This window comes from Mercenaria mercenaria, chromosome 11, assembly GCF_021730395.1.
Source record: "Mercenaria mercenaria strain notata chromosome 11, MADL_Memer_1, whole genome shotgun sequence".
Classification (NCBI taxonomy): domain Eukaryota; kingdom Metazoa; phylum Mollusca; class Bivalvia; order Venerida; family Veneridae; genus Mercenaria; species Mercenaria mercenaria.
The window spans coordinates 17,223,358-17,235,074 of record NC_069371.1 but is presented as its reverse complement, the minus strand read 5'-3'; the positions used below and the strand labels follow the sequence as shown (position 1 = coordinate 17,235,074).

The window sequence follows — 11,717 nt, the reverse complement described above, 5'->3', positions numbered from 1 at the left end:
AAATATCATTGGTGGAGAACGGCGCAGTTTATTTTCATTTATTTTGAAGAATATTAAGCGCGAAATTCTTGTTGAAGCAGACGATAGATAGAACATGTGGTATCATGAGCAATTGATGCAACTCCATTTATGCTGTAATCATTAATTAATATGGATTTGAATGTTCTTTTCAACCTAATGAAGTTTTATTTTAATTTCACGCAGCAAGCAATTTGTTAAAACGCATTTTGCTCTTACCGGCCTCTGTGGCGAGTTATACTGATATCCAGTCTTTGTAGCAACATCCTTGTCATTGTATGAAAGAAGATTTTTTTTTATAGAAGACTAATGTCCTTTTTAGCATGAGAGCAACATTAGACGGAACTTTGACTTTAGGGAAAACTGTTTGAGCATTTTTACATTTAATTTTACTCGTATGAGATAAATCAGCAGCTCCATCAAGAAGAATATAATAGACATACACCTCTCAAAAACTAAGTCCTGTGTTGCATCCGAGACCTCCATCGCAAGAGAGACATTACAAACGAACCATAAATCGGTATTAGTATACGTACCCGGGGTAGATCGCGGAGTGGAAGGGTAATTTTGCTCTTTAATATAAAAACAGCGCAACAAGGTGTGTTTTTCATATCATATATCCTATTTTTGGGGGAGCCCCCACCAACCCTCCTGTGGAGGAGGGTGGGACACAACCTTCCTAATTAATGCCTGTCGGGGCTTTGCCTTTACCATTCAAATTTACCAAACAACCACGAACAAACGCACATACTCGTTTGCCTCGGTACTACGGTCATGTATAGTGTAATTATTCGTGATATTAAGAAAATGGCGGAAAATAGTTTAATAAATTAAAATGAAATAATATGCCTCAGTTCGGTTATGCCTTTTAAGATGGTGACTCAAAACATATCCTTTTTATGCCCCAAGCATCTACTGATGCGGGAGGCATATAGTGATTGTCCTGTCCGTCCGTTGGTCCGTCCGTCCTAACGAGGTTAACCAAATGGGACCGTTTCGTCTAGCATCAATACCCCTTACTAGAATGACTTGATACTAATGCAGATGTAACCTGTGACCATTCCTCATCTTCAAACATCACCTAACCTCAGTTTAACCTTGACCTTGACCTCATTTGGACTTAGGTTGCTTTATATGGGCCATCTCTTGGTTAACCAAATGGGACCGTTTCGTCTAGCATCAATACCGCTTACAAGAATGAATTGATACTAATACAGATGTAAACTGTGACCATTCCTCATCTTCAGACATCACCTGACCTCAGTTTGACCTTGACCTTGACCTCGTTTTGGACTTAGGTGCAAAATCTATCGACAAGGATGCCACTTGGGGCATCAAGCGTTTATTGAACGCAGCTCCTTGTTTCTCATAATCTTGGCAGAAAAACAGGGAGGCCCTGCCCTCTGTACCTCAGTGTAGCTACGGGCCTGATGTGTTATTGGATGCGCATAAAGACATTGAACTCATAACGGACGCAAGTCTCGTCGGACTTTCGGACAACGCAGGAAAATAAAGCTGTCGCATATGCGTTTCGTGCCCTATCTCCCACAGAGAGTCGGTACGGTCAGTTAGAGACAGAAGCTCTAGGTATTGTCTGGGCGTGTGAACACTTCAACAGCTATCTTCGAGGAGCATACTTCACAGTCGTAACTGATAATAAGCCACTTGAGACGATATGGATGAAGAAACAACCACCGCTTAGAACTGAAAGATGGGGCCTACGACTTCAACCACATAAAATGAAAATTGTCTACAGACTTGGGAAAGACAACCCTTCGAATTACATGTCACGCTACCCAATACAACTAGAAACGCATCAGTCTAATGTTGCGGAAGAATATGTGAATTTCATCGCCAACTCAATGACACTTGATGAAGTTAAAGCGGGTACAGGCAATGATAAAACTTTACTTAAAGCAACTAAATACACAAGAACTGGAAGATGGTTTGAAATGAAATCACTTAGTGATGATGACGTAAGCGCTGAAGGTTGACTCAGTTGAAAAACATTAAGGATGAACTAACAGTACACTCGGACAATATCTTGTTACGCAATGACAAAATTGTTCTTCTAAAATGTCTATTTAAAAAGCTACATGTATTGGTCACCAAGGTCATCAAGGCATTACAAAGACAAAATCAGTCATGAGGTCGAAGGTCTGGTTTCCGAAAATGAACTGATACACTGATATAAAAACAGTATTAAGGATGCCTACCTTGTCAAGAAAACACAAAAAATAGGAGATATGAACCACTTAAAATGTCTGAACTACCGTATAATCCACGAACGAACATAAGCGCTAATTTCGGCGGATCTTTACCTACTGGCAAGTACCTCTTAATTGTGGCAGATGAATATTCGCACTATCCAGTCGTTGAAATTGTTCCATCTGTTTCATCAAAGAGAGTGATTCCAACATCTGATAAGATTTTGTCAGAATTTGGTGTGCCAAAAACCATAAAAACTGACAATGGAAGACCTGTTAACTCTGAGAATTTCAAACAGTTTGCTAGCTATTGTGAATTTGAGCACATTTACTCTAACATGGCCAAGAACAAATGCCCAAGCAAAATCTTTCAATAAACCACTGGTGAAATGCATTAAATCAAGCCACATCGAACAGAAAAACTGGAAACAAGAAATGTTCCGTTTTCTAAGACAGTACAGAGCTACATCGCACACGTCCACTGGATTTACTTAATTTAGATTGATGTTTCAACGAGAACCAAATACCAGAATCCAACGTCAACAATCTGAGAAGTCAATTCAGTAAATGATGTGTGTGTCAGAAGCAAAAATTACAGTGACCGCAAAAGCAATGTGACTGAACGAGATCTTGATGTAGGAGACAAGGTGCTGGTTGAGAATGAAAATATATCTAAATTAACATCGATATATCTGCAAAAACCATTAATTATCGAACAACGAAAAGGAAACATGATTGTTGGTGCAAATGACACAAAAACTATAACAAGAAACTCAACTTTCAATAAATAGAGCAAATTATTGTTGAGGAAGATACTATGACACAGGAAATACCAAATGTGGATAAAATATCAACAGAGTGCAAGAGGAAAGATCCAGACCAATTCGTGAAAAACGCGCACCGGTTTACTTTAAAGACTATGTTACTTACTATTTTACAAGGGCATAATAATCCCTTAGAAACGACCAACAAAAAAAGGTTTTCCGTTAAAGGGAGATTATAAATAATTAAAAATAACTTTTGACAAAATAAAATGAGTTGTCTCTCTTAGACATACAATGCAGTGGAGAGGAGTTTTAGATGTATTAGATCTTTATTTTGTTTTCTTTCAACCATACTTTACATGCTTTTATTTCAGTCTTAATAGTTTGTGTTTTTAATCATACTCTAGTCAATATTTGAACTATTCAAAATGTCAAATGTAAAATCTAGTCATTTTCACTTTGATTATCACACAGAGACAATCTAAAAACTGGATGCTGGAAAACTTTACATTGACATTTGCGTAAGTATGTATATCGAAATCCTAAATACTGAAGATTTTTCATTCAAGTTAGTGAGGAATGTTGTATCGTAGTCGTAAATGTATAATGTATGAATCACCGGTGTATATGGTTTGATTACCAGAGTAAATAGTTACAAAACCATACCGTCCTTTTTATTTCAAACAACGCTCATAAAAAAACAATAAATACAACAGGTCCCATCAAGAACAATGTTATGGTAAATACAAGTCAAATGTTTACCGTTTATCATGAAAATTTATCAAATATTAATTAATAAAGGTGTTATATTTGAACTTTCAAATGCATTTTTTCACCCGGTAGAGAAAGTGTTAAAAAAGCCAAAATTGTCAAGAAATGCCAGTCCTTTACTTAACGCTTCCGCTACTTAGAGTGTTCTCAATTAAGCAGTCCACAACTAACTGTCCTTAATGAACCCGTCCACTACTTAAATTGTTCTTAATTAACCATCTGATTGTTTGCTATTGATTATTATTCTTATATTCTAAGTAAAATATATTTCAGAATCCTATTGTCACTTAATTCAAACAATATTAAAAATGACTCATATTAAAAAATTGCAACATTTCATTCAAAGACGTATAAATCCTGGGGGGAAAGATACAAGACACAACGTACTATTTCTTTTATTATTCAGAAAATACATAGCAAACTTGACAAAACACAAATAGAAACGTTACCGTAGTTGAAAAATTAGCTTCATATATCCATCGACCAGTAAATTTAATTATATGAAGTATATAAGAAGTGGGGATGGGGTAAAAATGGAGGGGGGAGCGGGGGCGGGTAAGACGGGAAAAGGGCAAATAAAAGGGGGCGCATAAAAAGGGGAAGCATAAAAGTTGGGGGAGGTGATAGAAGGGAAGTAACATTCTAAGCATACAAGACAATATACATAACATATAGAAGGAAACGGATAAACAAAAACAAGTTGAAAATAGGGGCACCGGAATGGTCAGTAACCTGTATAAATGGAACTAAGGCTTTGGGATATGTTAACCTCACACTTACCGTATATTCAGGCAGTGTAAATAAAATATATACATATACCTGTCAAGATAAGCTCTAACATTATTGACAAAATACCAGACTGTAAAATGTAAAAGATATAAATGTAAAACTTTTAGAGGGCACGACTAAACAAGTTGCAAGATAACAATCTAGCTTCCTCTGTCCACTTTTGTAGGATTTAGCAGAAAAGTGTCACAAAGCCACACACGTACTTAGTCATCGCACCATCAATCGACTAATTGCAGAGGGGTCAATTACCACAAAATACCAGACTGCAAAATGTAAAAGATATAAATGTAAAACTTTTAGAGGGCACGACTAAACAAGTTGCAAGACAACAATCTCGCTTCCTCTGTCCACTTTTGTAGGATTTAGGAGAAAAGTGTCACAAAGCCACACACGTACTTAGTCATCGCACCATCAATCGATTAATTGCAGAGGGGTCAATTACCAAACATGCAATGTGCTTTACGATATTCTAAAAGATATCAGAATATGCATTGTGTTTAATTTTCCGTAGTTAATAAACTACATCCTCGGAGTATACGGGATGTGCAAAACCAATTAAGGTTTATGTTATATTTCTTAAAAGTTCGGGCGATCTGTGATAAAATTTAATGAATGTCTTTGATAGTTTGTGATAGCGGTAACCCTGTTGTAACAACCTTATTGTAAACTAAAATTTCTATAATAAAAATTATCTGAGTGAGCTGTTACAAAACGAATAAGTTGTAAGATGTTGCTTGAGGGATATCTTGTCAATGTAAAATAATGATTTTTAAAAAAATCTTGTTCATGATAATGTTTAATGTCTCTAACGAATCTCGACAGAAAGATGTAAATGAGGTAGGACAGAAGATGCCATTGTCAATGGGGTCACAATGGGGAACATGTCACACCGATTTTTGAGTGTTGTTATACGTCGATTAAACATTACTGTTTAACAGTAAGGTAACGTGGGGATGGGGTCGTGAAAAGTCTGCACATTTCAGGGAAAGATACAAACTGATTTTGCTGTAACTTCGCTTGGTGGCATTCAGTGCTTTCTAATGGTCTTCATGCATTTGTAAATGCTAGATCCAAATTACAGCAAACCACTTATCATGCAAGTATATCGTATAGGTTTTCAACACAACTTTATTATAATTTTCAAAAAGGTCTTCAAAATACAAGTTAACCTTTAGCCTGCTGGCAACAAGTGATTCTGCCTTTGCGACCAGTGCAGATCAAGATCAGCCTGTACGTTCGTGAACATCCTTTTGAATAACAATTGGTACTGCCCAAATTGAATGATGGACCAGTCCATTTTAGAAATTTAGCAGGGTAAAGGTTAAACGTCTATAGGTACAGTAACATCAGCAATATACAAAAGCACGATAGTCCTCGCAAAAATTCATGTTAACCACTGACAAAACTAACTTTGCGATTTTTATACTTAAATTACTATATATAATTAAAGTATTGGACCCGTAAAGACACTCGGCAACCTCCAGTGATTACGTATACGTAAATAAAGATCAACCCATAAACGGAGAATGCCGAAATCGCGTTCGGAGATTACGTAATTTACCATATGTCATTACGGATCCAATAACTTAAAAAACAACGATGGAGATTACGTAATTTACCATATGTCATAACGGATCCAATAACTTAATAAACAACGGAGATTACGTAATTTACCATATGTCATTACGGATCCAATATCTTAATAAACAACGGAGATTACGTAATTTACCATATGTCCTTACGGATCCAATAACTTAATAAACAACGGAGATTACGTAATTTACCATATGTCATTACGGATCCAATAACTTAATAAACAACGGAGATTACGTAATTTATCATATGTCATAACGGATCCAATAACTTAATAAACAAAGGAGATTACGTAATTTACCATATATGATTACGGATCCAATAACTTAATAAACAAAACGTGCAATAAATAAATTTTCATAAAATCATTTAAACGTACAGATATTTCATTTTTTCCTGGAAACAATTAGTTCTAATTAAAATAAATATTAAACGATGCCTAAGAAATGCTTTCAGTACTATTATGTAATCTTAATAAAGATCCAAGAGAAAATATTCAAAGCATATTTTACCCTTATCATGCTGGACTGTTTGCCATTCAGTCAGTATCGTTTTAGTAATGACCCCATTTAACAGTTAATGGTACTGTCCAAATCGAAAGATGGACAGTTCATTATAGAAATTTAGCAGGGCAAGGACATACAATAGCTACCATTATGTTCATATTTTTGCCGTGTATCAACTGTTAAATTCAAAACATTTCTTGAATCCCTGCAAAGCATATGGATTCGTAACCATGGTGAATATTATCTAAGTCGTTGCCAATTTTCCCCTTTACAATGAGGTTGATCTCAAGTTATAACAGAACCTTATATGTTGTACACAACCATAACATTGGATTTCATAGAAGAATTATAAATGAAGAAAGCAAAATGTAATTGAGACTTAAAATAAATTACAGCAAGCACTTTCATAACATTGCACATATTTCTAAAAGGTGAGTATATATATACAGTATAAAGATATATCAGTCCATAAGAACACTTTGTGAGTACAACAATTTCATGATTGGATGTTTGAAACGTTTCTTTAACACTAAATCTAAATGTGTTTGTTGTTGCCGTTGAATAAAGGATAAAAACATCCACTCGTCGTTTGTCACTGTAAAATATTTCAACATTCACGTGTTGTTTTTTGTCGCTGTTGGTAACATTCACGTATTTCTATTGCAGCTGATAATATTCACGTGCAGTTTGTACATAGTAAGAAGAAGAACCATCTTTCAAGAAAAACTTATCTATTATTTATGCAGTTTCGAGCGTTTTTGATCTTCTTTTTTCAATATCTAAATGTACTGATAATATTAAAGTATCTGCATGTACCATGATTTCATGACTACTTATAAGGTGACGACTGGAATTTACCAATGTCTAAAGTCCAGACTCTAAAGCTTCTTTCACCATATCCTGTTTAGAACTATCTTCAGACGTCGCAAATTCAACCCAAGAACTTATAAGTAACTCTAGAGGAACTTCGCCATTTACTGGATGGTAGGACTCAAAAAACTTTTTATCTAATGTTATATTTTCATGGCCGAGTGCTCTGAATGCTTTTATAAACTCATCCTCGGTCAAAGACCCCTTTCCGCTGACGTCCATGTTAGCAAAGTCTGCCGCTAAACATTTTTGCATTTTTTCTACAAAATTTTCTTTATCCGCCTTGTATTCGCTATTATTCATGTCAATGAATTCTTGTTCTGTGATTGGTCCAGGCCTTCCTCTGAATAAAAGTTCCTTCATCAGTTCGTCCATGTCTTCTTCCATTTCCTTTTTTCGTTCTGCATCAAGGTTGTGGAGCTCAGCAAATGTCTGTCTGAAAATGTATGCAATAAGATTAATTTAAAAGTATGGAATTGACCTGGACTTAACATTTCTTGCAAATGAATGTTATTGTGATTTAAAGACAAGCTTACCTTAAAAATGAATGTAAGTATTATGGTCAAAATGAGGATATAAATAATGTTTCCCAGTAAATGAATGCAATCGTGTTATAATGTTTAGCGGAGCAAATGTTTCCATAAACAATATGCAGTTAGTTTACAAGATATTTGATATCAGCTGGAAGCAGTCGTGTATTTAATCTGGAACTGTAAATATTTTCTCTGAAAATGGATGTAATGTGTTACAGAGGTGTTGTATAACTTTCGAAACCGTCCTACTTAAAATAGTGTTACAAATGTATGTACAAAACTGACACTGGTTCAGTTACTATGGTTACAGAATACTGTTACAAGAAATTTAACTTCGACCTATCAGTACTTAATAACGAGCTAACAGAGTGTTTGTTCTTGTTGATTTGCTTCAGTGTTTCAAGTTTCAAGTTTATTTATTTTCATCCAGAAGGTCCGAGAACAATACATACAAATATGGCGATATGGATAAGAAGCTCTAATGACATATATAACTTTCTTATAATAACATTATCATTATACAAATATATCTGCCAACAACTTTCTATCCAGGAACACATTTTAAGTATACCAATGCTCAAGCATTTTCACGGATTTTACGTTAAGGCATATGAACACCGGAAGCTATAGCTGTTTTAAATGGCAGTGTGCAGGCTTTGGGGTACATAACTGTATCTTTTACAAAATCTTTCATTTGTTATCGCGTTGCATGAGTATGAATAAAAAGTAAAATAAATTCGATTTATCGTGTTTTTGATGTTTTATTTATATAGCTGTCATGGAAGTGTTAAGAAAATAAACTGGAATGATATCTACTGTGAGAACCATACAGTAGTTATGAAAATAAAAAAAAAACGAATTAACTACACGTATACGTAATTATCATGCTCATAATCATAAATTATGAACTTAAATTGTTGGAAAATAATGTATTGAGGTTTTTAATGAAACATGTACAATATAATCTAAAGTAGGACATCTTATCAAGATAATGTTAATGTGCAAACTACGGTATCTCTAGTTGTATGATAAAGCATTCACGTTACATGATCGGCTGTAAGCGACAAAGCAAATTTGAAGCATTAGTCATATTATTTAATGCATGTGGAAAGTTTTGAGATGTTCTAAGTGAAGGTTTCCCACCAAACTGAGAGGTCAATACCGGCTCTTTCCTGAAAACAGGGTTTCGCGTGTATCGGTGCGTTAAAGAACCAGACTTTCTACAGCTAAGAAAACAGGCAGAGCAGGAAGATTAATCATAATTAATCACCAACGTAATGTTCATTAATATCCTATTCAACAGAGATTTAAACAAGAGCTGTTTGTAAAACATATATACCCCCCTATGACGGCCTGTAGGAAACCAAATAACCTCAAAAACAACAGTTGTCATCTACTGACTACAAACAGCCATTCTATAAAGATTTCTTTATTATTGCGCGGAGTTTTCTATCAATGGTCACTGTGACCTTAACCTAAAACCTACTGACGCCCAAAATAATATACATCATCTTCAGGCATTATGACTATAGGTTTAAGCGTTTCCATCTCAAGGCTGCTGTGACCTTGACCTTAGACCGACTGACTATTAAAACCGTAGAGGGCATCTACCATCCACAGACTATCAATATTTACCCACAGACAATAATTTTATTAAGTCCAAAGCGTTCTTTAACCGTTTTCACATTAACCTTAACATTTGACCTATCAACGCGCAACCGAAAGTGGTTATCTACTGACTACTGACTACAAGCAGTCCTAGTACCGACTGACAAACGTAAAGACATTGAGCAAAAGAATATACCCCCTCCTCATCACCAAAGACACGTGGCATAAATGTATTATACTGAATTTTAATATGAGAATAAAAATCGATTACAGACAATTAACAGATTAATAAAATGGCACCTACTTACTCCTCTTGTTTGATATCTTCTTTTGAAATTCTGCCTGCATGCCGAACGTCGAGGGCCTTGAATAATAACCTCCATTTCGAGATCAAATGCTCATTAGCCATTCCTGTCTGAAATAAGAACAGATTATTGCTACTTTATTTATACCATTGCCATTATTTTTTGACGTACTTTATCACCAGCCAACAATGTTAATTTATTACTAAACAACTCTTTTTTTCAAAATATATCGAATACTGCAGTACAGAAATTGTGTAACTTCATCCATTTGATATACATTTAGCACATAGAGGGTATTCGTCTGCACTATAAACCGATATTAGTAATGAAAATATATTGCATAAATTAAAAAGAATCATGAAAATATAAATTTGTTTACTACTTCTAGTTTAATGAGGATAGATCCATATGTTTAAGATAGATCGATATATTTCGCCCAGTGACAGTGTACTAACAACGTAGTCATAGGCTGGTGATCACAAGTTAAAGACTGATCGATCCTACATGTATGAAAGAAAGAATTTCGAAGTTCCGTACTAAATATATAAGAAAATATTCACACATTTATATGTTTAAGTCTAGAGCTATTATCATCAAAATAATTACGAAGATGTACTCATCTAAAATATAGCCATAGCAGTATCGATATATATATATATATATATATATATATATATATATATATATATATATATATATATATATATATAGAAATATTTCCAACACAAATGTTGGAATCAATACATGTTGCAGCATAAATATGGAGGTGTTATTATAATAACGGCGGAAACGTTAATTGTCAGTACTGGTGTATTTAGTCGATGATAATATCTCTTCCACAATGTTAACATGCATGTACGTGTGTAAAATGCGGTATGTTTAAAAATGTTTATAGATCAGGGTTAAAGCAGGAGTTTAATATTAGTATCAATTATGTCATAAAAGTCTGAACTATCAGTAGACTCCAGGAATCTGTCTTTAAAACAGACCCCTCTCTGTATATATAAAAGAACTTAAGAGATGAATATTTAAAAGCACACATACCGTTTTTAATATCCTGTACACCTCTTGTCCAATATCTAATTCACTCAAATGTGTTTACGTGAAAAATAATTTTAAGGTCACGTTTTATCACAATGAGCGTATGCACTATAAAATAAATACAACTGAAGTGTGATCGACATGTGAAATAAACAAACATGTAACAGCGAAGTGAAAAAACTACTACGTCGTATAATTGCTGCAGCAGCAAAGCGAATAATTTTCCAATAAATGGAACGAGCTCTGAGTCATGATTCATCGGAGGGTTTCTAACGTAGTGTTAACTTGTCTACAATGTTAGGATTTTACGACGACCGTGTTTTATAGGGCACCGTTTTTACTATTTTCTAGACATTTTTATATCAAAAATTCAATTTCTTGATATCAAGAATTATTTTTTGTTACCAAGAAATGATTCTTGATATAATGAAATCGAATTTTTGATATCAAGAACTTGATTTCTTGATATCAGGAATTCATTATTATATATCAAGAACTGCTGTCCATTTTTTATATCAAGAAATCGAATTATTAGGAAATTAATTTTCGAGAAATTGAATTTTTGATATCAGGAAATGAATTTTTTATTTCTGATATCAAAAATATGATTTCTTGATATCAGAAAATCATTTCTTGGTATCAAAAAATAACAGTGTTATATTTTTCATATAAGGAAATCGAATTCTTGATATCAAAAATTCATTTCCTGATA

At 34.2% G+C, this 11,717-nt stretch overlaps 1 protein-coding gene across 1 annotated transcript; it reads right to left on the bottom strand.

Moving 5' to 3' along the window:
• Positions 1-4,139: 4,139 nt before the first annotated feature.
• Positions 4,140-11,167, bottom strand: LOC123531306 (sarcoplasmic calcium-binding protein-like). The gene is made up of 3 exons (XM_045312143.2): positions 11,009-11,167; positions 9,968-10,074; positions 4,140-7,954 (listed from the first exon to the last, which is right to left on the bottom strand). The coding sequence occupies exons 2-3, from the start codon at positions 10,066-10,068 to the stop codon at positions 7,513-7,515; spliced, it is 543 nt and encodes a 180-aa protein (XP_045168078.2). The 5' UTR covers positions 10,069-10,074; positions 11,009-11,167; the 3' UTR covers positions 4,140-7,512.
• Between the last annotated feature and the right edge of the window lie 550 nt (positions 11,168-11,717).

Bases quoted from the DNA above. Each gene is read 5' to 3' on its own strand.
- LOC123531306 (XM_045312143.2), bottom strand. From the start codon at position 10,068: ATGGCTAATGAGCATTTGATCTCGAAATGGAGGTTATTATTCAAGGCC. The intron at 7,955-9,967 runs GTAAGTAGGTGC...ATACATTTTCAG, and splicing joins GAAGATATCAAACAAGAGGA to ACAGACATTTGCTGAGCTCC.